This window comes from Phyllobates terribilis, unplaced genomic scaffold (genome assembly GCF_046119375.1).
Source record: "Phyllobates terribilis strain yellow unplaced genomic scaffold, ASM4611937v1 Scaffold_5__5_contigs__length_657084704, whole genome shotgun sequence".
NCBI classification, from domain to species: Eukaryota; Metazoa; Chordata; class Amphibia; order Anura; family Dendrobatidae; genus Phyllobates; species Phyllobates terribilis.
The window spans coordinates 360,533,174-360,557,396 of NW_027362765.1; the positions used below are offsets into that span (position 1 = coordinate 360,533,174).

Consider the following 24,223-nt stretch of genomic DNA (forward strand, 5'->3'; position numbering starts at 1 on the left):
TACAGAGGGTGACATGGCCCTTATGTACGGAGTTACAGCTTCCTCCAGAGCTGCACTCACTGTTCAGTCTGGGCTCAATATATGTTTTATGCCACTTTTTAATTTTTTTTTTCTTTAAAGGGAATCTGTCACCCCCTGGGAGATATCAGACCACTACTATGGGGATACAGGGTATAAAAAAGTGAATCTATACTTACCTCTATTGGCCATAGCAGAGCTCTGATTGCAGAGAAATCTGTTTTTATAAACTCCGTTGTGCACAGGCTTGGCGTCCGCCAGGGGGTGACGCATTCCCTTTTATTAAGTCTTTTTTTTTAATTTTTCCTCCACAACTTTGTTTCTCCAGATGTTTTAGACAGATTCATAAAATGCGAATTTTACCTAATGTCTCATTTTCCAGGACGTCCCTCCTGACAGAGCCATCAGGAGGTCGTCCTTCATATCCTTGATAGGGACAGGAAACACACAACAGGTTAAAAGGCATTCCTCCCCTCCCTTCTGCCAGGGTCCGGAATCCAACACCCCGCTGAAACTAGGGGTCCCTCAGCCTTTGTCGGTAGGAGCGGAGACTCCTGAGAAAGAACAGTCTCCCCCGCAAAGGGGTCTCTGGGTTCTGGCGGCTGCAGCCCTGCGCTCAGCTCCAGTGTGCGCCGCAAGATGGTGAATGCAGCACTTCCGGTTAGATGGAGCGATACGCGAACCTCTAGTGACCAGCATGTTTTCCAACGTTAAATGCACTTCCGGTCTCTTTGAACAAAAATGGGACCAAACTGAAAATTAAAGGGGAAACGCCTTTTTTTTTTTTTTTTTTTTTTTGACGATTCAGATGGAGGACAGGTGAGAAATGCTATCAGTCAGCCAGATCACCAGTAATGGCAGATCTAACCACTGGTCGCTCTGATACACCGGCTGAACTTCCAATCCAAGTAAGTTTGCTGAATAATTCCCCTCTTGATACCTGTTCCCATGTTGCGGTAGTAAAACGTCTTGTGCTCCTTGTCATTTTAGGACAAGGAGACGCCTAAAAAAAGACACGATGACATCAGCTCCTAAGAAAAGGAGGTGTCATCTGTAACAAGAAACTACCGGACACATACGGGAAACAGTTATGCTCTGCATGTAAAAGTTGTTAAGAACTTTCCTCCTTTATGTCCGATTTAAGGGCCATAGTAAGAGAGGAAGTGCAGAGCACTGTCACAGACGTAGTCTCTCCGCAGGGTGTGCCCCGTCAGAAAAGGCCATGCCAGGAGCTGGAGACCAGTTCAAGGGAGGAGTAGTTGTCGGATTTCTCTGCCCCCGATCAGGACAGGGAAGGATCTATCGCAAACCCCCCCCAGAAGAAAAGAACAAATATCTCTTCTCCTGGGACGATACCGATACACAGTTGTCTGCAGCGAGGAACACTATGCAGATAGAAGACCCTAACCAACCATCATCAGTGCAGTATGAGATGTTTGGGGGGTCGAGAACCCACAGGAATAAGGTATTTCCCGTTAATAATCACATTAAGGCCATGATTCTGGAAGATTGGGAGGACGCGGAGAAGAAGCTGGTCATTCCTAGAAGCTTCAAAACTCGCCTGCCATTTGAGCCAGAAGATATAAAATTTTGGGAAGAGACCCCCAAAATTGATATTAGGGTAGCGTGAAAAACTTCGTTCCCATTTGAGGACTCGTCATGTCTAAAGGATGCTATGGACAGGAAGGCAGACAGTCTCCTCAAAAAGACCTCTGCGGCAATAATAAAAAACCAATATCGCATCCACTTCAGTTGCAAGGTCCATGAGCATATGGCTGGAGCAGCTGGAAGACCACCTGAGGAGGAAGACCTCCAGAGAGGAGACCCTCGACTCCATTCCGCTACTTAGAATGGCAACAGGATCTATTGCCGATGCTTCGGCAGAGTCCATTAGATCTGCTGCTAGGAACAGAGCCCTTTCTACTGCATCCAGAAGGGCAATATGGCTAAAAACCTGGTCGGGGGCTGGCCACCCTAGAAGCAAATTATGCACCATTCCCTTTTCAGGACTCCGGGTTATTGGTCCAGTATTGGATGAAATACTGGAGAAAGCCTCTGATTGAAAAAAAGGGGTTCCCAGAGGAGAAACCTAAGAAGGTGTCCTTTTTTCAGAAGCCACGTTACCAGCAGAGGTCGGAATATTCCGGAAAAGGGAAGTCAGGGAGGTGGAGGTGCCAGAAGGGAGGTGGAGGTGGAGGTGCCAGAAGGGAGGTGGAGGTGGAGTTGCCAGAAGGGAGGTGGATCGAGAAATCCCCTTCCCGCTACAAGTGTTATCACACGTAGAAAATGACGCCAGGAAAGTGGGAGGGAGACTCCATCATTTCCACAGAGCATGGATGGAGGTTACCAACAGTCCATGGATTCTCCAATCCATTGAGCAGGGCTACAAGATAGAATTCGAACAGATCCCACAGGGAAAATTCCACCTGACAACTCGGTCCCCTCAGGTCTCCAAAAGACTACCGATGGACGTGAAAAATCTAATAAACTCAGGAGCAGTGATGCCAGTACCAGAGGCAGAACGGTTCCTGGGTTACTACTCAAGTCTTTATTTTTTTTTCAATAAAAAAAAATCCCTGGGGAGATTATCGCACGATTATAAATCTAAAATCTCTAAACAAATCAATTCAACTTGGAATCAATCAGGTCAACGATTCCCCTAATCAGACACAACATGGTGATGTGTACAATAGACCTCAGAGGCTTATTATCATGTCCCAATTCACCATCACAGCCAAAAGTTTCTACGTTTCGCACTAAAGGAAGGAGACCCCATACTATGTTACCAGTTCACTTGTCTTCCGTTTTTGGTCTTTCCTCGGCCCACGTATCTTTACCAAACTGATGGCGTTTCTCAGAGAACAAGGAATATTAATAATTCGGTATCTAGACGACTTCCTTGTGTTGGCAGAATCTCCACAACTGCTAAAGGCCAACCTAACGTCAACCATCCTGACCCCAAGAAATCCAGGATGGATTATAAACTGGGAAAAAATCACATCTTATTCCAGAAAAAAGAAAGATCTTTTTAGGAATCCTCCTAGACTCTGAACAGCAAATGTCATTTCTACCGGAAAAGAAACAAAAGGAGCTCGGGGTCAGAATCAAGGAATTCGGTAGGAAAATGAAAGTCTCCCATCTGAGAATGTATGAAATTCTTGGGTCTCATGATCGCTCCCATACCGGAAGTGAGGTGGAGCCAATTCCATTCGAGACAGCTTCAACAACAGATTCCAGTCAACCTGGAACCGGAAGATGGTCGATCTAGACTAGAAGATATCCTTGTCAAAAGTAACCAAGAGATCATTAACATAGTGGACCTCCAAGGCCAAACTACAGGAAGGAGTCATGTGGAAATTGGCTCCATTCGTCACTCACTATCGATGCGAGCAGCTGTGGCTGGGGGGCTCACAAAAATGAAGAATACCTACAGGATCTCCCCAGATCATCAAATCAAATCTAAGAGAGCTTCAGGCCATCTGGGAGGCATTGAAAAGGTGTTGAAAATATCTAAAAGGTCAACATGTCAAGATTGTTGTCAGACAACATGAGGACAGTGGCCTTCCTCAAACATCAGGGAGGTCCACGACACCACCTTCTACAATCCTTAGCAGGAAAAATTTTCCAGTGGGCAGAAAGATCAGTCCTTTGGATAACAGCTATACTCCAAAAGAGTTCCCAAAATACAGTAGCAGATTTCATGAAAGTTTTACAGTCAGAATGGGAGTTAAACTGGGAGGTGTTTCATCACATAACACATGAATGGGGCTTTCCCCCAATGGGATCTGTTCGCTACAAGAACGCAAAGGCGGAAAAATTCTTCTCCCTCAATCCAGGGGACGGACCGGCAGGGATAAACGCCTTATCTCAAAGGTGGAACATGAACCTAGCATACGCATTCCCTCCTTTATCCTTACTACCGTCAGTACTAAGAAGGATTCAGGAGGACCAGGGCAGGGTAGTAATAATCCTTCCTTTCTGGCCCAGGAGATGTTGGTTCCCCTTACCGAAGAAGATGTCCCTGGAGGATCCAATAATCCTCCCAGAGAGGCAGGACTTGCTGTTTCAGGGTCCGATATACCTTCCCGATGTGAAGTTTCTCCAGCTTTCGGCCTGAACCCTGAAAGGCAGATCCTGAGATCTAGGAACTTGTCAGATGCTGTAATCTCAACCATGCAAAGTAGTAGGAAACCAGTAACATCGGCCATCTATACAAAAAGCTGGAAGAGATTCTGTTGGCAGTATCGGCCAACATCGAGAGAGTTCTAATCCAAACTTTCCCAAAATACTAGAATTCTTGAAAAAGGCCTAAGACCCAGCACATTGAAAGTACAGATTGCTGCACTGAGCGCTTTCATGGATTATCCGCTAGACCACCATCCATGGGTAGAGAGATTCATTAAGGCTGCAACAAGGTTAAGACCAACAATTAAATCCTACGTCCCACCATGGGACTTAAACATGGTCCTGAGGAGTCTATGCAACGAGCCCTTCGAGCCTCTCCAAGAATCGAGCATAACATTTCTATCACAGTGTTTCTAGTCGCATTAACCACATCGAGACTTATAGGGGAGATGCAAGCATTCTCAATCAGAGACCCATACCTGAGATGCCTAGACGATTGTATTATCCTCAGGTTAGACCCAGCCTTTTTTTTTTACCAAAAGTGGTTACCCCTTTCCATATGAATCAGGAGGTGGTCCTACCCTCTTTTTCTCAGGACTATAAGAATGATCAAGAATTAACCTTGCACTCACTAGATGTTAGGAGATCAGTGCTACAGTACTGAGAGGTCACCAAGGACTGGCGTATACATCCCAACCTGAAGACCAATAAAATAGTTGCATCCATTCTGGTGTGGGACTTGAAAAATCACTGGTGGTGGGGTGGGTGGAGGGGGCCTTTTAAGCTCTTGTGTGTTTCCTGTCCCTATCAAGGATATGAAGGACGACCTCCTGATGGTGCTGTCATGAGGGACTCCTGGAAACCCTATTACCGGAAGGTCTACTTTTTTGGTGCCTTTCGCATAAGTCCCCTATTGAGGAAGGTTTCTGGAGTTTTCGGCACATTTTGTTGCTGAAAAGTCTCAAAAAACATTTAAAGACAAAAATAATGAACTTTTTTTTTTTTTAAATTTTGCGTCAAATTTTTGACCAACGTACGACATTTCGAAGAGTTGATCTGTCGCTGCAGCGATACATTGTAACCAGGGCTGTGGAGTCGGAATAAAATGGACCGACTCCGACTCCTAAAATATATAATAAATTGGGTGCAGTAGTTCAATGCAGTTTGTGGGGAATATTTTTTTTCGTAAGAATTTGGGAAAGTTCTGAAATGTCCTATAAATGTCTGTCCTATTCCTGATCTAAGGGTCTAGACTTTTAGCGGAGATGAATCTGTGCTACAGTAAATGTATCACTTAAACATGAGCCGTGTATGAAGGAGTCGGAGGTTTGTCTTATGGACTCCACAGCCCTGATTGTCACAATGTGTTCTGCCTCCTGTGCAGTGCAGACTACATCTCCCACAATGCATCACTATCAGCAAGCGCTGTGTAGGGACTGAGGGGTGATGTGAGTGCAGCTCTGGGTGTGACTGGAGCAGCTCGAGAGGATAATTAATCAGACAGTGATGCAGTCCCCTAATTTACGGCCCAGGATGAAGTCTATCATTAAGCCTGATGGACGGCGATCTGTCCGGGCCTCTCCCATCGGGTGCACGCGCCTCTGCTGTTTCTGGGTAGAGTTCTCCTTTACGTCTCTTTGGTGATTTTCAGCGTGCGCTCTGCATGTGGAGCTGAAGAGGAGGACGACCGAGCCGACGCCGGGAGCCTGTGAGGGAACCATCAGCCAGGAGCGACTGCTCCGCACCGCCGCCGCCCTCTGCTACCTGCTCGCTAATGAAGGCATGATCGCCCTGGTAAGAGGTGGCGGAGCTGCACGTCACTGTCCGGGCTCTGGGGGTGATGGGGGCATTGTTCTGCACGGCCTGTGTATCCGTGCCTGGTCACTCACAGTATTAAATAATACCGCCATGCAGTGCCCATGTGGTGGCGGCATACACTAATCATATACCACCACTCAGTGTGATAGTGGCAGGACCATATAGTAGATGAATAATACCGCCATATGCTGATCATATTACCGCCACTTGGTATTCATGTAGGAGAATCATATAGTGGATGAATAATACCGCCACTCTGTGAATATGGCAGGACCATACAGTGGATGAATAATACCGGCATGCAGTGCCCATGTGGTGGCGCTATATACTGATCATATACCGCCACTAGGTATTCATGTAGGAGAATCATACAGTGGATGAATAATACCGCCATACACTGATCATATACCGCCACTTGGTATTCATGTAGGAGAATCATATAGTGGATGAATAATACAGCCACTCTGAATATGGCAGGATCATACAGTGGATGAATAATACCGCCATATGCTGATCATATACCGCCACTAGGTATTCATGTAGGAGAATCATATAGTGGATGAATAATACCGCCACTCTGAATATGGCAGGATCATACAGTGGATGAATAATACCGTCATACGCTGATCATATACCGCCACTTGGTATTCACGTAGGAGAACCATACATTGGTCCCATACAGATACTTGGTGCCCTCGTGGCCGTGCCGTACACTGGATGAATAATACTAACACTCGGTGCCCATGTGGGGGCTCCACCCAGTCCATATTGACCAGTAACACCGCCATATGGCTACAGAACCCGCGGAGGCGAGATGAATACATCCGTGCTTTTGTCTTTCAGCCGTGTCAGATGTTTTACCAGGTTTGCCACGAGGCCGTCCAGCGGCTGATCACATACGGGGTCTTCCTGGTGGCAGAGGTAATTGCTTGTTATGTTCTCTACTCCTCCAGTCACATCCAGAGCTGCATTTACTGCTCTGCTGAGATCTCGGTGTCAGTATGGCGCATACGTTGTTGTGCCTTGTCGGCTGATGGACGTACATGGGCTTCGCTTATCGGTTAGCAGAAGTGACTGCAGCTCTGGATGTGACTGGAGTACAGGGGGTGACTGCACCTGTGATGGATGGCGGTATTATGTCCGGAGATTGCTGGAGACACTGAATGAACCTGGTTTTGTATTCTTTATTTTTCACCCCAAGGAAGATCAGGAGGACGGGAGCCCGAATCTCGCCGAGCCCACCTGGGACAACAAGATGGCGGAGCATGTGCGATGGAGGAGCGACGAGGAGGATGAGGACAGCGATTTTGGAGAAGAGCAAAGAGATCGTTATCTGAAGGTAGAAAAAGTGACCTTCACCGGTGTATTTAGCGCCCCTGTGTGGCCGCGTGCACCGTATGCGGGGGGTCGTCCTGGGATAGGAGCCAACTACAAAAGTAGACACTGCAGACCCGGCCATACTCCTCCCTAGTAGTCATAGCAGGGTCTCTGTCAGGACATCGCCTTTACCAGTTTCCTTACACCACTGTGTCACCTTCCCCCCCCCTACTAGTCACAGCAGAGATTACAGAATCAGAGTAAAGGCTCCTCCACCGAGCCTTCACCTTCCTGCCCTGCTACTTGTCACATCAGATTCTCCCATTTAATTGCCACCACGAATCACTGCACCCCTCAGTAATCACATCAGAATAACATATCTAGTTGCCACTTGCCCTACTAGTCACAGCAGGCTCCTAAATCTAGTCCCAGTGGCACAGTCTTGCCTAGCCATCTCGCGCCTCCCTGCTAGCTACATCAGGTTGTTATATCTAGTTATCACCTCCCCCATTAGTCATAGCAGGCTCTTATATCTCATTACCATCTCCCCCCATTAGTCAGAGCAGGCTCCGATATCTCATTACCCTCTCCCCCATTAGTAATAGCAGGCTCCGATATCTCAATGCCAACTCCCCCATTAGTCAGAGCAGGCTCCGATATCTCATTACCATCTCCCTCATTCATCATAACAGGCTCCCATATCTCATTACCATCTCCCTTATTAGTCATAGCAGGCTCCGATATCTCATTACCATCTCCCTTATTAGTCATAGCAGGCTCCGATATCTGATTACCACCCCCCCCCATTAGTCAGAGCAGGCTCCGATATCTCATTACCATCTCCTCCCCCCATTAGTCAGAGCAGGCTCCGATAGCTCATTACCATCTCCCTCATTCATCATAACAGGCTCCCATATCTTATTACCATCTCCCCCATTAGTCACAGCAGGCTCCCATATCTCATTACCATCTCCTCCATTGGTCAGAGCAGGCTCCGATATCTCAATACCATCTCCCCCATTAGTCATAGCAGGCTCCGATATCTCAATACCATCTCCCCCATTAGTCATAGCAGGCCCCGATATCTCATTACCATCCCCCCCCCCCCTCCATTAGTCAGAGCAGGCTCCGATGTCTCATTACCATCTCCCTCATTAGTCATAGCTGGCTCCCATATCTCATTACCATCTCCTCCATTAGTCAGAGCCGGCTCCGATATCTCTATACAATCTCCCCCATTAGTCATAGCAGGCTCCCATATCTCATTACCATCCCCCCCCCCCATTAGTCAGAGCAGGCTCCGATATCTCATTACCACCTCCCCCCACCATTAGTCACAGCAGGCTCCTATATCTCATTCTCATTACCATCTCCCCCCCCCCCCCCCCATTAGTCAGAGCAGGCTCCCATATCTCATTACCATCTCCCCCATTAGTCATAGCAGGCTCCGATATCTCAATACCATCTCCCCCCCCATTAGTCATAGCAGGCTCCGATATCTCATTACCACCTCCCCCCACCATTAGTCAGAGCAGGCTCCGATATCTCATTACCACCTCCCCCCACCATTAGTCAGAGCAGGCTCCCATATCTCATTACCATCTCCCCCATTAGTCATAACAGGCTCCGATATCTCAATACCATCTCCCCCAATAGTCATAGCAGGCTCCGATATCTCATTACCACCTCCCCCCCCCATTAGTCATAGCAGGCTCCGATATCTCATTACCACCTCCCCCCCCCATTAGTCATAGCAGGCACCGATATCTCATTACCACCTCCCCCCACCATTAGTCAGAGCAGGCTCCCATATCTCATTACCATCTCCCCCCCCCCCCCCCCCCCATTAGTCAGAGCAGGCTACCATATCTCATTACCATCTCCCCCATTAGTCATAGCAGACTCCGAGATCTCATTACCCCTCATTAGTCACTGCATGGATTATATAATCTGAATACAGATGGGGGTCCTAGTTCCCCTCACGGTCAGTATTTCCGCCCAGTACGTTGATATGAGCGGTGTGTGATGCAGGTGAGCCCAGCGCAGGAGCATCGCGCCTTCATCGCTTTCCTGCAGAGGCTGCTAGGGCCGATCATGGAGGCGTACAGCTCTGCCGCATCCTTCATCCACACCTTCACCGGACCCATCACAGAACGAGAGTTCACCCAGAACCTGCACAAATACCTGCTGGCCAGGACGGAGCGGAAAGTCGCCGTCTACAGTAAGTCGTCTTCCTATCCTAGTGTTTGGCGCATTTTATTTTTGTTGCGGCTCAATAGCAGTACAAGGACTGTGCAGTAGATGGCGCTCCAGGCCTGTATGTGAAGCGTACGGCTCGTATCCCCCTGAAATGCAGTCCTGTATGGAGACAGCCTTCAGATAGTGGTGGTCCCTAGCGAGACCCACGATGCATTGGGGCATTGCTCCAAATTTCTATTTACGTTTAATATTGAGGTTTTAAAAAAAATAGAAATCCAATAAGGGTCTTCAAATGGTCCTATGGTGGGTTTGTGCCTGGTGTCTGGTAGCAGAGATTTGACTTTCTGGATGGTTTTGGCTGCAGTGCCAGATCTGAACACTGGGGGGCAGCGTTGGAGTGATTGTTCAGATGTGCAGTAAACCGCTCCTCTTCTCTCGTCTCCATCGTCGGTTTTATCATGATTGTGAGGCATTTATATCGGGCCCCGGGGGCCTCAGAACCATGGTTTTTAAGTATTAGACACTTCCTTAAGTAGCAGTTCCCTAATGAATCTGTTACATCAAGGTAAAATCTACGGAACGGTGAGAGATTTATTATAGGACTTGAATATTAGCAATTACTCGATGGGTAATTAGGGTCCCTCTTGGTGGAGGCGAGCGGGCCTGTCCCCCCCCCCCGTCCCTCTTGGTGGAGGCGAGCGGACTCTCCCCCCGTCCCTCTTGGTGGAGGCGAGCGGACTCTCCCCCCGTCCCTCTTGGTGGAGGCGAGCGGACTCTCCCCCCGTCCCTCTTGGTGGAGGCGAGCGGACTCTCCCCCCGTCCCTCTTGGTGGAGGCGAGCGGACTCTCCCCCCGTCCCTCTTGGTGGAGGCGAGCGGACTCTTCCCCCCCCCCCCCCCCCCCGTCCCTCTTGGTGGAGGCGAGCGGACTCTCCCCCCCCCCCCCCCCCCCCGTCCCTCTTGGTGGAGGCGAGCGGACTCTCCCCCCGTCCCTCTTGGTGGAGGCGAGCGGGCCTGTCCCCCCGTCCCTCTTGGTGGCGGCGAGCGGGCCTGTCCCCCCCGTCCCTCTTGGTGGAGGCGAGCGGGCCTGTCCTCCCCGTCCCTCTTGGTGGCGGCGAGTGGGCCTGTCCCCCCGTCCCTCTTGGTGGCGGCGAGCGGGCCTGTCCCCCCCCCGTCCCTCTTGGTGGAGGCGAGCGGGCCTGTCCCCCCCCCGTCCCTCTTGGTGGAGGCGAGCGGGCCTGTCCCCCCCGTCCCTCTTGGTGGAGGCGAGCGGGCCTGTCCCCCCCCCGTCCCTCTTGGTGGAGGCGAGCGGGCCTGTCCCCCCCGTCCCTCTTGGTGGAGGCGAGCGGGCCTGTCCCCCCCCCGTCCCTCTTGGTGGAGGCGAGCGGGCCTGTCCCCCCCCCGTCCCTCTTGGTGGAGGCGAGCGGGCCTGTCCCCCCCGTCCCTCTTGGCGGCGGCGAGCGGGCCTGTCCCCCCGTCCCTCTTGGTGGCGGTGAGCGGGCCTGTCCCCCCGTCCCTCTTGGTGGAGGCGAGCGGGCCTGTCCCTCTTGGTGGAGGCGAGCGGGCCTGTCCCCCCGTCCCTCTTGGTGGCGGTGAGTGGGCCTGTCCCCCGTCCCTTTTAGTTCTCTAATCTTGTCCAGGCCGGCTCCTTTGCTCGGTGGCTTCCGCTGTCCCAGCATTTCTGATACGTTCTCTGTGTCTCATTGTCGTTGTCATTGTCCTTTTTTTCTCTTTCAGCTGAAAGCGCCACTTTGTGCCTCGCGAGAAACGCGGCGAAGACCTTCGTGGATCTTGGGGTGAGGATTTCCACTTTCATTTCTCTCGTCTAAGCTCATTTATTACCGGCAGAAGCGCCTGATGACTGACGGGCGATGAAACGCAGCGCTCGCCCCGAGCTGAAGCAGAAAGAATATCCGGGAACTGCAAGAAATTTACTGGAAAAGCATTTTGTATTTTTATTTTTGCTGTTATTTGTTCCCTTTTTTCTGTTCTCTTTTTCGCTTTTCTCTTTGTGTCTCCTCTTTTCCTCCCGCCGCCTCCATCGCTCTGCACTGAGGATGACCTGTCCTCCAGCCGCCGCTCGGCCACTTTTGCCGCCGCAGTATTGATCCCTTTGAACAGCGCTGCCCCCGGGATTGATGCACTCAGGATTGTTTTGCCGCCTCTTTGTTTTTTATCTTCTAGTAAAATGAAAAAAATCCCCATGTCTGATATGTGAGGGTCCCGGGGGTCAGCCAGAGGGATATGAGGAGGGGGCAAAGGGAGCAGGAATAAACCACGACATAAGGCAATGTATCCGCGCCGCGGCGGAGAGGAAGAGCCTTTGAGGAACCACCGTCATGGAGAGACCAGAGGGGCCTCTTACCGGACTCTGCGCCCGGGGGGGGGGGCCTCTTACCGGACCCTGCACCGGGGGGGGGTGACTCTTACCGGACCCTGGGGGGGGGGGGGACTCTTACCGGACCCTGCACCGGGGGGGGGGGGTGACTCTTACCGGACCCTGCACCGGGGGGGGGGGTGACTCTTACCGGACCCTGCGCCGGGGGGGGGACGACTCTTACCGGGCCCTGGGGGGGGGGGGCCTCTTACCGGACCCTGTACCGGGGGGGGGGGGAGGGGGGTGACTCTTACCGGACCCTGCGCCGGGGGGGGGACGACTCTTACCGGGCCCTGGGGGGGGGGGGGACTCTTACCGGACCCTGGGGGGCCTCTTCATCTGCAGATGTCATTGTTCTCTCTATCGCTTGGATTATTCGGGTTTTTATTTTCATCTGAGTTTTCTGAATCCTTTAAGATTTCACTTTGTGGTGGCCATAGTGGACGTGACGCTCGCACACAGCAGGGGGGCTTCCGTCATGAAGGCTCATGTATGGGGGTGCTGAGCGCTGCTGCAGAGGTGCATGATGGGAGGTTATAGGTCAGGGTCCTGGCGAGGCGGATACACACGGCGTCTTCGCTATTGCTGTTGGTGCTTTTGTTATTATTTTACAAGGTAACAGGAATTTGTTTCCAAAAATATTTTTTTTAAATTGTTAAACTTTAGAGAATTAATTACCAGGTATTATAATTATAATGCAAGTATAATAAATAGGTGTCAGGTGATAATACGTGATCATCAAGGTCGGGTTCACAGAGCGGTTTATGCTGAGTAGAAATGTTCAGATTCTGCCCCACAAAGCAAATACTTCAGTTTTATGGTGCGATACAGATGTATTAAAGATCTATATATCATAAGCTTTATACTCTAATATGTATGCCTGAATACTGCCATAGAGTATCTAAACAATATGTGTAATACTGCCATACAGTGTCTAAATAATATATATAATACTGCCATATGGTGTGTAAACAATATAGAACACTCCCATACAATGTGTAAATAGGATAAATATACTGCTGTTCAGTGTATGTGTGTGTGTATATATGTATATATATATATATATATATATATATATATATATATATATATATATAATAAAGAATACCATCATACAGTGTCTAAATAATCTAGAAACATTCCGTAAAGTATTCACATAACTTTGCCAAAATATGACCGACATTTGGTGTCCCATGAATAGCGCTGCACAGTATCCACATTATATTGAATATATTCCCCAGACCCGCCCCGATAGTCTGTGCCCCCCCACACCCCGGACCCTTCATGCTTATTTTGTGCCGTCTTACGCGCCTTTCTGTTCTTTCTTTTCCAGGTTTTTCAAGTTCACAAAGAGAATCGTAATAACGTCTTGGACTTGAGCAGCACGTTCTTACCTCAGAGCGCCCGCCACAAACTGCTGGACTTTATTGTCACTTTCATGGTGTTGTAGACAAGGGCCAGTGACGACATATGGCGGTACGTCTCGCTGTGGTTACATTACAGACCGGCGCAGCAGCTGAACATTACACATCGACTGACAAGTGCCTGCAACAAGGAATCCAGGATCTTCCAGCCCCATAAAGCTGTGACCCGTCGCGCCCATTTTTTAATTGCAGCTCTTCAGACTAGTAAGCTAAATAGTAACTATTTCTGGGCATGCCTCCTGACGCGCGCCACGGATCTTACAATTTCAGGACTTTATCTTCTCTAGTTTTCCCATTACTGTAATTGCTGTGGTATCTGCCCATTCAGTCTCTGCTGCAAATCCGCAAATCCCGGCAATCCTGTGAATGTGAGGTTTGATATTTGGCTTCTCTATTTGGTTCCTGCAAATTTATTTAAATATTTTGCAACTTTTTTTTTTTTTTGTACAATTAACTTTATTTAAATTGTTTCTTTTATATTTTCGGCTCCGGTCACTGCAGTTGCTCATGCGTCTTCGTATAAGTCATGAGGGCCGCTACGTGTTTCAGCACTATAGTACGGCACTCTGCGGCTTGTGCCACGTGATGCACTGCGGCCACTTTCTAGGGCTGCAAAGCGGTTATTTTTTTTCGGGGTGGGGCTGGAGCCTTTTTTAATGCAACAACCATTAATTTCACATTTCATTTGAATTCATTTTTCTCTTCATTTTAGGCATTAATAGAAATTGCATGCAAAAAAATGTAAATCTAAAAGTCTGCAAAAGTTCTATTAACTTTTTTCGGGGTTAAATCTTGGAAAAAAAAAAAAAAAGTTGAATGTGAAATGATCTGAAGTTTTGGCCTCTTGGCTTTTCAGTCTCCGTTTAGCCTTTAGATTGAATATCTCGGTCGGACGTGATCCACATTTGTCTCCGGAGTTGGTTACTCAGTTGTTGCGCTGCTGCTGACACGGCGGTGTGACGTACTGCGACTGTTGTGTGCGGCGGTCTCTTGCCGCGGACGTCTCTTGCCGCGGACGTCTCTTGCCTGTTTGTAGTTGATTTGGATTTTCATGGCGTCTATGGAGCTTTTCAATAACTTTAAAGCACAAATGACTGGAGGAAGGAGCGTCATTCCGGTGTTGCCCGTGGATGTACAGCTTCTAGGGCCGCATCCTTCATCAATCATTTTACTTGTTAATAGTTTTCAGCAATTGACATTTTGCATTGTTGCACATGAGTCCTACTTATATTTGGCTAGGAATAGATTGTTATGGACAGGAATAAATTGCAGGGATGAACTGGGTCCTCAGATGAAAAAGGGTCCCAGACCACTTTATTAATGTTTAAAGATATAAATCTGCATGCAGTGTGATCCCCGTAGTAGTAAATTTCTATGCAGTGAGCTCCCCCTAGTGGTGACTGTATAAATGGGTATGTAGTGATCTCCCCCTAGTGGTGGCTGTATAAATCTGTATGTAGTGATCTCCCCCTAGTGCTGACTGTATAAATATGCATGTAGTGAGCTCCCACTAGAGGTGATTGTATAAATCTGTATGCAGTGAGCTCCCACTAGAGGTGATTGTATAAATCTGTATGCAGTGAGCCCCCCCTAGTGGTGACTATATAAATCTGTATGCAGTGAGCTCCCCCTAGTGGTAACTATATAAATCTGTATGCAGTGAGCTCCCTCTAGTGGTGGCTGTATAAATCTGTATGCAGTGAGCTCCCTCTAGCCGTGGCTGTATAAATCTGTATGTAGTGAGCTCCCTCTAGTGGTGGCTGTATAAATCTGTGTGTAGTGAGCTCCCCCTAGTGGTGACTGTATAAATCTGTATGCAGTGAGCTCCCCCTAGTGGTGACTATATAAATCTGTATGCAGTGAGCTCCCTCTAGCGGTGGCTGTATAAATCTGTATGCAGTGAGCTCCCTCTAGTGGTGACTGTATAAATCTGTATGCAGTGAGCCCCCCCTAGTGGTGACTATATAAATCTGTATGCAGTGAGCTCCCTCTAGTGGTGGCTGTATAAATCTGTATGCAGTGAGCCCCCTCTAGTGGTGGCTGTATAAATCTGTATGCAGTGAGCTCCCTCTAGTGGTGACTGTATAAATCTGTATGCAGTGAGCTCCCTCTAGCGGTGGCTGTATAAATCTGTATGCAGTGAGCCCCCTCTAGTGGTGGCTGTATAAATCTGTATGCAGTGAGCTCCCTCTAGTGCTGACTGTATAAATATGCATGTAGTGAGCTCCCTCTAGTGGTGGCTGTATAAATCTGTATATAGTGAGCTCCCACTAGAGGTGATTGTATAAATCTGTATGCAGTGAGCTCCCTCTAGCGGTGGCTGTATAAATCTGTATGCAGTGAGCTCCCTCTAGTGGTGACTGTATAAATCTGTATGCCGTGAGCTCCCTCTAGTGGTGACTGTATAAATCTGTATGTAGTGAGCTCCCTCTAGCGGCGGCTGTATAAATCAGTATGTAGTGAGCTCCCCCTAGTGGTGACTGTATAAATCTGTATGCAGTGGGCTCCCTCTAGCGGTGACTGTATAAATCTGTATGCAGTGAGCTCCCTCTAGCGGTGGCTGTATAAATCTGTATGCAGTGAGCTCCCTCTAGCGGTGGCTGTATAAATCTGTATGCAGTGAGCTCCCTCTAGTCGTGACTGTATAAATCTGTATGCCGTGAGCTCCCTCTAGTGGTGACTGTATAAATCTGTATGTAGTGAGCTCCCTCTAGCGGCGGCTGTATAAATCAGTATGTAGTGAGCTCCCCCTAGTGGTGACTGTATAAATCTGTATGCAGTGGGCTCCCTCTAGCGGTGGCTGTATAAATCTGTATGTAGTGGGCTCCCTCTAGTGGTGACTGTATAAATCTGTATGCAGTGGGCTCCCTCTAGCGGTGGCTGTATAAATCTGTATGCGGTGAGCTCCCTCTAGTGGTGGCTGTATAAATCAGTATGTAGTGAGCTCCCCCTAGTGGTGACTGTATAAATCTGTATGCAGTGGGCTCCCTCTAGCGGTGGCTGTATAAATCTGTATGCAGTGAGCTCCCCCTAGTGGTGGCTGTATAAATCTGTATGCAGTGAGCTCCCTCTAGCGGTGACTGTATAAATCTGTATGCAGTGAGCTCCCTCTAGCGGTGGCTGTATAAATCTGTATGCAGTGAGCTCCCCCTAGTGGTGGCTGTATAAATCTGTATGCAGTGAGCTCCCTCTAGCGGTGGCTGTATTAATCTGTATGCAGTGAGCTCCCCCTAGTGGTGACTAGAAGCAGTGGGGAAGTATAAGCAATAATGCATTTTCAAGAAAGAGGGCTGAGATCCCTCCCTAATGCTCATGGTCATCAGTCTGTTCGATTGCCAAAATAGTCAAATCTGCCCCTGGTGTACAGTCTGCTAAGCAGTGATGATGATGATGGTAGTGTTTGTAAAAAGGGCGGGGGGTTGTAGACCTCTCATTAATGTATGTAGGGGCTGCTGGTATTAACTGCTGTCTTATGTAGGGCAGAAATCTGAGGAGGGCTGCCGGGAGAACGTCCGTACAGGAATCCTTTGTCCGGTGACGGAAGTTCTACCATAGTTGTAGCAAGAGCGACATCCTTAGGGTGACGCTGACGCCAGGATTCCCTACGGAGACTTATACCTCCCGAAACTGAAATTTCTCTCCTTGGGAAATGTTAGTAATGCACAAAAACATTCCAGAAGCGGAGATATTGGGGAGTATTTGTCTAATCCACCTCTTTATTAAGGTTTATTTCAAGGGGATTTGTGAAAATAAAAACAGGAATCCCGGGATGTTGGTCAAGTCTGACCTGACGCAGTAGTGCCCCAGTACCCTGTGGCCACTTTGGGTACTGCAGTGTATTGACCAGGCCCTGAATTAGTATGTGCACCCACCTGACACTACAGAATGATGCTTAGATGATGATCCCTAATCTCCTGCTCAAGACTCTGATTGATTGACACTTTGTTGACTCTTCACTGATACATTTCTTTGTTGCTATGGAAACCTTTGAGAACACTCTGATAAGCGATCTTTTCAGGGGCTGAGAATCTGTAACTGACCAATGTCACGATGTATCCGCAAAGCATTTATCCTGGATCCTCAGGGCTTACAATGCCGGTACTTTTACCTTATTGATCTTGTTTAAATCCCGAGATCCATCATGTCTTATACTCTAATCACAACCAAAGCTGCATGTAAATCTTGTACACCATGCGATGCTACAATGGAAGATGCATTTGCACCACAGATTTCATCTTCCCCCGATGTTCAGTGGCCCGACATGTTATGTACGGAGACTGCGGCAGCAAGAAGATGTCACTAGCAGAATGGTGATTGCAGCTCTGGGTGTGACTGCAGCAAAATACATGATAGACTACAAGTAAGCAGACTGTCTTCAGTCCCAGGAGCACAGGCATACAAGGGTCACCTGACCTTAATTACATGATGCTTCATGGGCTGGTGCATGCTGAGAGTTGTAGTTGAGATCTGTAGGTTGCGGACCACAAGCTTTGTGCTGTGGGCAAAAAATGAGGGGTCCATGTCGATGCCATCACACCCCTCTACCCTGGAACATCCCGATCCCCATCTACTGTGTAATGTGTTTCCTCTGGCTGCGGCCCCTGCCCTCCCGTGCCCTTGGTGCCCCCACAATGGCTGCGTGTTTTGTTTTTTGTTTTTTTTTCCCTTTCTCTTAACAATATTTCACTTTTTTTTAATCTATATAAAAATGTATTCCCTGTGTGAGTTATTCTCTGTAGTTCTCCACTCACAGCTAAAGCTGCTTTGCTTTTCTAGATCGTCCCCTTGGGCATAAATAGCAGTTGCGCCCCCCGGAGTGTGAGCCTGTCACCTGCCGATGAGCGCTGCTCTGCAATCCTCTGGAGTTATTCAGGAATTTTTTTTAGTGGATCTGCTCCAGAAAAAGATGAAAAATTGCTGGAAAAAAACCTCTTGTGACTTTTTTTTTTTATTAATTTTTATTATAAAACCCTTTCCTGCTCCCGCAGTCGTCTTTTAACCTTTTTTTCTTCCACTTCAAGTTTGGAAAAGAGTGCAGCCACGACTGGGGACTGGATCCTGATGGGGAAACGATCCCCTGGGCAGTGTCCAATCAGAAGGCTGCACAAAAAAAAACGGAATGGAGCGTTTGCTGAATCTGTTTCCACTGGAAAACGTCTCATTTTTGACCACTTTAAAAAGAAACCTGTGTGCACACAGCCTTACAGTGCACTGACCAGAAACCAGAGAGTTATAAGCGCAGCTTTGGATGTGACTGGAGTATGAAACATGATGTTACTCAAAAAGCAGAACAGGGGAATGAAAGCAAAGTACATTGTCGTGTCTTGTCTGCTGCTGCAGACCGCACCCGAGACCCCGTTCTGCGGACCCCTGTATCAGTCGTTTGTGTTATTTCTACATGATTGTGTATTAACCAATTAATTGCTGTGCAAAATGTAATCAATGCTGCTAATTACCTTCAGGTAACTCTTAGGTGCTTGTGAGTCAGGACCGGACCGACCCAGCAATATCAAAACCCTATTAACCTAATCAGTCGGCTTCTGGTAGAAACGGAGACCCCAAGAAGCCTGCGAGGGGCAGTGCAAGGTCTGTGGGGTAACAAGCAGTGGTGGCACGGATACTCGATACCCCCTATAATGAATATAGGTCGGGTCCTGGTACTGTGTGCGCAGAGCCCTCCAAGGAGGATTGTGACCGGTATGGAGGTGGGCTCCATCTGTGCAAGATGAGGGTCTCTGGACCCCTCTACAGAAGAACAGAACTATGTCCAAGCCAGCTGTAATATTGCTAATACTCTGCGCTTCCCTAATAATACTTCTGCCATAATGTGACAGTGACGCAAGAAATGAATTTAAAGGGGGTCTCTGGGATCCAGCGCAAAATAGCAACGCTAGCATTGTTTCTCTATGTCCACCGCTGACTATGCACAGGAACGGGGGGGATTTCTGAGTGCAGTGGTCTTCAGTGCAGGACCATGTATGAAAAGGCCTTAGAGGAGAGCTGTCAATCATTCTGCAGCCCCTCCCACATAGAGGGGCAGCTGTCAATCATGCTGCAGCCCCTCCCACATAGAGGGGCAGCTGTCAATCATCCTTGACCTTGGCTGGTGGTTACAGTAACTGATGAAATGTTGTTGATAGTATTAACCCTTCACTGTTGGGATTCCAGCTATACTTGAATTTCCAAGCACCTTCTTCTAACTTTATGCAAGTCCCGTACTGATTTCTGTGTCCGGCCTCGTCGCGGCCTCTGGTTGGCGTCTACATCCATTGTTAACAGAAAAAAAATGTCAGATCCTGTGAATAAAAGTTTTTAGAATAAATCTGAGCTTATGTGGTTATTTCTCTTGTGTGTCAGGGGCTAAAAAGTTCCTAATGTTCCACTGTAACAATCCACACACACCTGTATGGAGAGCGATGATTACAGCTCCGCAGACTGAATACAGTCATACGGTGATAGGTTTCCTAACCTTGAAGCCACTAATAGCCCGGATGTGGAAGGAGCCGGCCAGATTCAATTATATGGAAAGGCTGTCGATTAAAGCTTTTAATCTTCCCGAGCCGCAGTAATGGATTCACATCAGTCTGAATTTACATAGAAACCGGGAGATGGAGCAAGACAAGTTTTCATCGGTCACTTTACCTATTTCTTTTTAACTTTTTCATTCTCTTATTCTACTTTTATATCATTCACTACATATAATGTGTATCTGATACCTATAATGGGGTCCATGTGGGAGATAATGCAGCCGACGCCGCGTGCGTCCTCTACTGAAGTCACAGGTATTTGTAGCCAAAACCAGGCGACGGTGATAAATACAGAAGTGGTGACGAGTTTCTATTATACTTTTCCTCTGATTGTTCCTCTCCTGGTTTTGTCTGACAAATACTGATGTAAAATACTGACCAAATACTGAACGTGTGAACGTGACCTAATGTGCAGTCATCATGGGTCCTGATGTTGGAGTTGCAACCAAAGCTTAAAGGGAATTATAGAAATTAAGATACATTACTATATAATGTGTTTCAGTTCACATTGTCAGTAAACCTGTACATATCAATCAAGTCCTGCTCTTGGCTGAGAAGTAGCTACAATCTCTCCAGTACAGAGATCCTGGACTTCAGACTGATACATTATAGCGAGCTAGCAGAGCGCTTGGTGTTTGGCTCACAGAGCATTGTCTACACTGGATACATTGTATCCTCTTCTCAGCTGAGAGCAGCACCAGCAATGTGCAGGATTAGAGCCTCTGCTACAAAGTGTTCTCATTCAATGACCTGCAGCAGAGAGATTGAAAAACAACAAAGTATCTTCAAGAAGTGCAGAATTTTTAAGGAGGTGCGCTCATCGTCTTTCTTTTAGAGCGCACCTAAAGATTGGCGGTTCAGACCAGCAACATTAGATCACCGCCGATCCGAACTGTTCGCTCTCCTGTGTTACAAGCAGAGCGCTCCACATTTACAGCTCCCGGGAAGGTCGGCGATCTGCAGAATGTACGGCCAAGAAACACGTCTCGGCCCCGATTCTTTAGGCGTCTTGTCTTGTAGAGACACTCGAGTAAAAGGCGCCAAATTCATTATGAGGTCTTCCTCCCATTAATGGGTTCAGTGAATCTCTCAGCCGCCATGCGCCACTGCGCGAAGAGTCCGCCCGTCAGTGAGTGGAGAACGTTTCTGGTGCAGTTTGCGTCACTTTTTGTAGCAGACATTATGATTAATTTTCGGCCGGGTCACTGCAACATAAGCCACGGAGCCAGCCAGGACTGCAGTAAAACATTTTTGCTGAACTGTCAGATGTCATGACATGTCGTGACATTTCATATACTTTTACCCTAGAAAATGTGACGCCCCGACCAAGGGCAGGACAAAGAGGGAGCTTAACTATTCTGATACAAAGCTCCGAATCCCCTGCTACAATGAGCGCCAGCTTCTGTGCCCGGCTTCCTCCTGCCATGCGTCCTCTAGCAGCTCTGTGGATCTGTCCCTGTGCCTTGTGTGCCTGCACCCGTGCCTTGTGCCCATGTTGTGGAGCCCAATGATCACCGCATTATGGCGGTGGGCCTGACCCCTGGGACTCCCATAAAGCTGCAGTCATGGGGTGCATGGAGCTAGCCTCCCCTTCAGGTGAACTACACTGAGGTGTCGCTGTCCCTAGTCCTGATCCACGTATGGCTCGGAGCTGTAGCACCAGTCATGGCCGCTGGTGTGGGTGAATGGCGCGGCCATCAGATTGTGCTGTGGTCCCGGAGGTCATGATGAAGAATATGCAAAGTTGCTATTAAAAGTATCTTCAAGGGCAAGATGAGAGTTGTAGTTGGCATCCTTGTACAGATCCATGATCCCGGGGGCATCACATATGTATTCAGGACGCGATGCTGCACGAGAGCCCCCCATCACCGCGTCCTGACAGTGACGAACCTCTCACCACTGATGAGGATCCTCGCCTCGCTGCAGGAAAGGAAATTATAAATGTGACCTTTACAATGAAGGATAAAAAAAAGTCCTCAAACCGTAATCAAGAACCGGCGTGATGACAACGGCGCCATCATCCCGCGACCTCATTACTGCGATCACGCGTCCTCATAGTTTATAATGGCGACTCTGCAGGATCTGCTGTCTGTCCGTGGACCGAGCACTCGCCAATGTCACGATCACGGCCCCAAAATAATGTCACGTTTACTATAAAATCCATCGCACAATGAAGGCGTCCAAGATCTCAGCTTACTGACAGTGAATGGGAACTTACTGATTACTGGAAAGTGAAAACCTCTACAGACCTAAAGCATCTCACAGCTGAGGCTTTGTTACAGTTGTATCTTTGAGCTATGCAATTTGTCTCTTCAGAAGGGAAGAGGACTAGAACTCTAGCGCCACCTATAGGAAGTAGCAATCCTACAAGTCACTATCTACCCTTTTAACATCACATGACTTAAGATAAAAGCAAACCAGAATCCCAATTTGCAGACATTGTGTTTCGGGGGTTTTCCCCTCATTAGTGCAAACTATGAGATCTGATTTGGCTAAGTAAGAGGCTCTGGGTCACTCTCCACAAGGAGAAACAAAACATTACCCCTCAGAGTCCAGTCTTGAGTCTCTCACCCAGCCAAATCAGATCTCTTACTTTGCACTGATGAGAGGCAACAGCCCGAAACACAGTGTCTGCAAATTGAGATTCTGGTTTGGCTTTTATACCAAGTCATATTGCAAGACTTGTCAAAGAGTCGATATTGATTTGTAGGATTGCTGCTTCCAGTAGGTGGCGCTAGAGTTCTAGTCCTCTTCCTCTCTGAAGAGACACTTTGCATATTTAATTTCCCAGAGGTGCGCATGCATGGCGTACAAGTCTCCTCACTCTGACATGGCATTCTTATCTTGGAAATAAACAGTCTGGACTCCAAAATGATACATTGTAACGGACGGGGGGGGGGGGGGATTCGGCTGCTGATGTGTTTACTGGACACAATTGTACTTGTTAGAATAGTTCTAATCAAAGATAGAGAGCAGAGGTATTGAGAAAGTGTAACAGGTGGGATTGGGCCATAGCTCTGGTACCTTCTCAGGGGGGACCCTAATGCTCTAGGGCCTGGGTGGTCTGTCACTTCTACACCCCTATAGATACAGCCCTGCCATGGCCACTTTATGAGAGGTGATGGGGCCCGTCTCATCATGGCTGGGGGTCCTTCCTTGTATCCGTTTAGTATCCAGGGCCCAAAAGCTTCTTGAGACGTCTCCAGCTTTGAGGCAAAAGCCGTTTTCTTGTGTAACCAGAGAAGCAATTACTTTGGAGGCCACGGCAGATTGAAGGAGACACAATGGTCTCCAGCGGACGAGCGCTTCCCCTTTAATGTGTAATGCATTTTCCTCGGTGCTGGAAGCAAAGAGCGGCCGTCTTCCTGCACTAATCGCATAATGTGCGCTGATTAATGGACCCGAGGCAGCTGAAGATGTGCATAATCCAATTACATCACCTCATCGGCTCCGTTTCCCGTCATGCCCCCTCCTCCGCCCGCCCCTCCATCCCTTGGCATCACCTTCATCCACTTCTTCAAAGCGAATCTCATCTGCGGACGCGGCGTTCGGTCTCTGTCTTCCATCAGACGCCTCATCTGTATACACATCTCGCTGTGGACCCCCGCGGCGAAGCGCTGAAGACTCCAAACAAATGGCGTGTCATCCTCCAGCCGCTGTGACCCCGCGCCAGCTTGTGTAATAGGGGCGCGAGCAATAAGGCGGTAAACGGCGATGTCCTCAATCTCATGCCGGTCGCCGATGACAAACGAGACCGCCATTTCCTGTCCGCCATTATAACGTCGCTTGCCATCCAGTTTGCCCCGTTCACCAGCCGTGGCCAAATCCACCAAATGTTTGAAAAATGGGGGGAAGCTTTGCCAGGAATGGATGTGGCTGACGCAGCCAACAAACCTGTCATCATTTATGCCACAAAAATGCACAAAGTATGACCGTAATGGACGTCAGCCCCTGAATGGAGTAACACTTGTTGCGGTGGTGCACGACAGCTGAGAGTACACCCTCCATAATGAATATGGTGCATCTTACTCCACCGCAGCCTTCATAAAGGCTGGAGTACAAGACCCCAATCTTAATGCATCGGCCCCTTTATTTCCAGTACCCGGAGCGCACCGTGGATATTATTTTGCACAGCCGCGCCACTTCACATGTTACTCCTTGGATGGACAAGTACTAGGGGTGCACAGAGTATAGCTGAGCCTATTGCAGGGGCTAGAACCTCGGCAGCTGCACAGGGGCCCCAGAGATCAGGGGGCCACTACTGCCTCCAAAGCAGGAGGAATTGTGCATTATGAGGAGCCCATATACTGTCCTTGCACAGGGACCCCTTCTTGTCCGCTCCTGGCCTATTGCTACTGCTCATGTCTTTGCGGCTGTTAGTCAGGGAGCTGAGATTGGCGCTGGACTCTCGGTGGGTTCT

General features: G+C 48.5%; 1 protein-coding gene across 1 annotated transcript in view; it reads left to right on the forward strand.

Moving 5' to 3' along the window:
- Window positions 1–19,598, forward strand: part of GPAM (glycerol-3-phosphate acyltransferase, mitochondrial) — a 39,981-nt gene extending 20,383 nt beyond the window's left edge. The window contains exons 16-21 of the mRNA XM_073684732.1: window positions 5,795–5,937; window positions 6,805–6,882; window positions 7,163–7,300; window positions 9,310–9,499; window positions 11,213–11,271; window positions 13,186–19,598. Of these exons, the coding sequence (XP_073540833.1) occupies window positions 5,795–5,937; window positions 6,805–6,882; window positions 7,163–7,300; window positions 9,310–9,499; window positions 11,213–11,271; window positions 13,186–13,302 (725 nt within the window). The 3' untranslated portion in view covers window positions 13,303–19,598. The remainder of the gene's footprint in view (window positions 1–5,794; window positions 5,938–6,804; window positions 6,883–7,162; window positions 7,301–9,309; window positions 9,500–11,212; window positions 11,272–13,185) is intronic.
- Window positions 19,599–24,223: the final 4,625 nt, after the last annotated feature.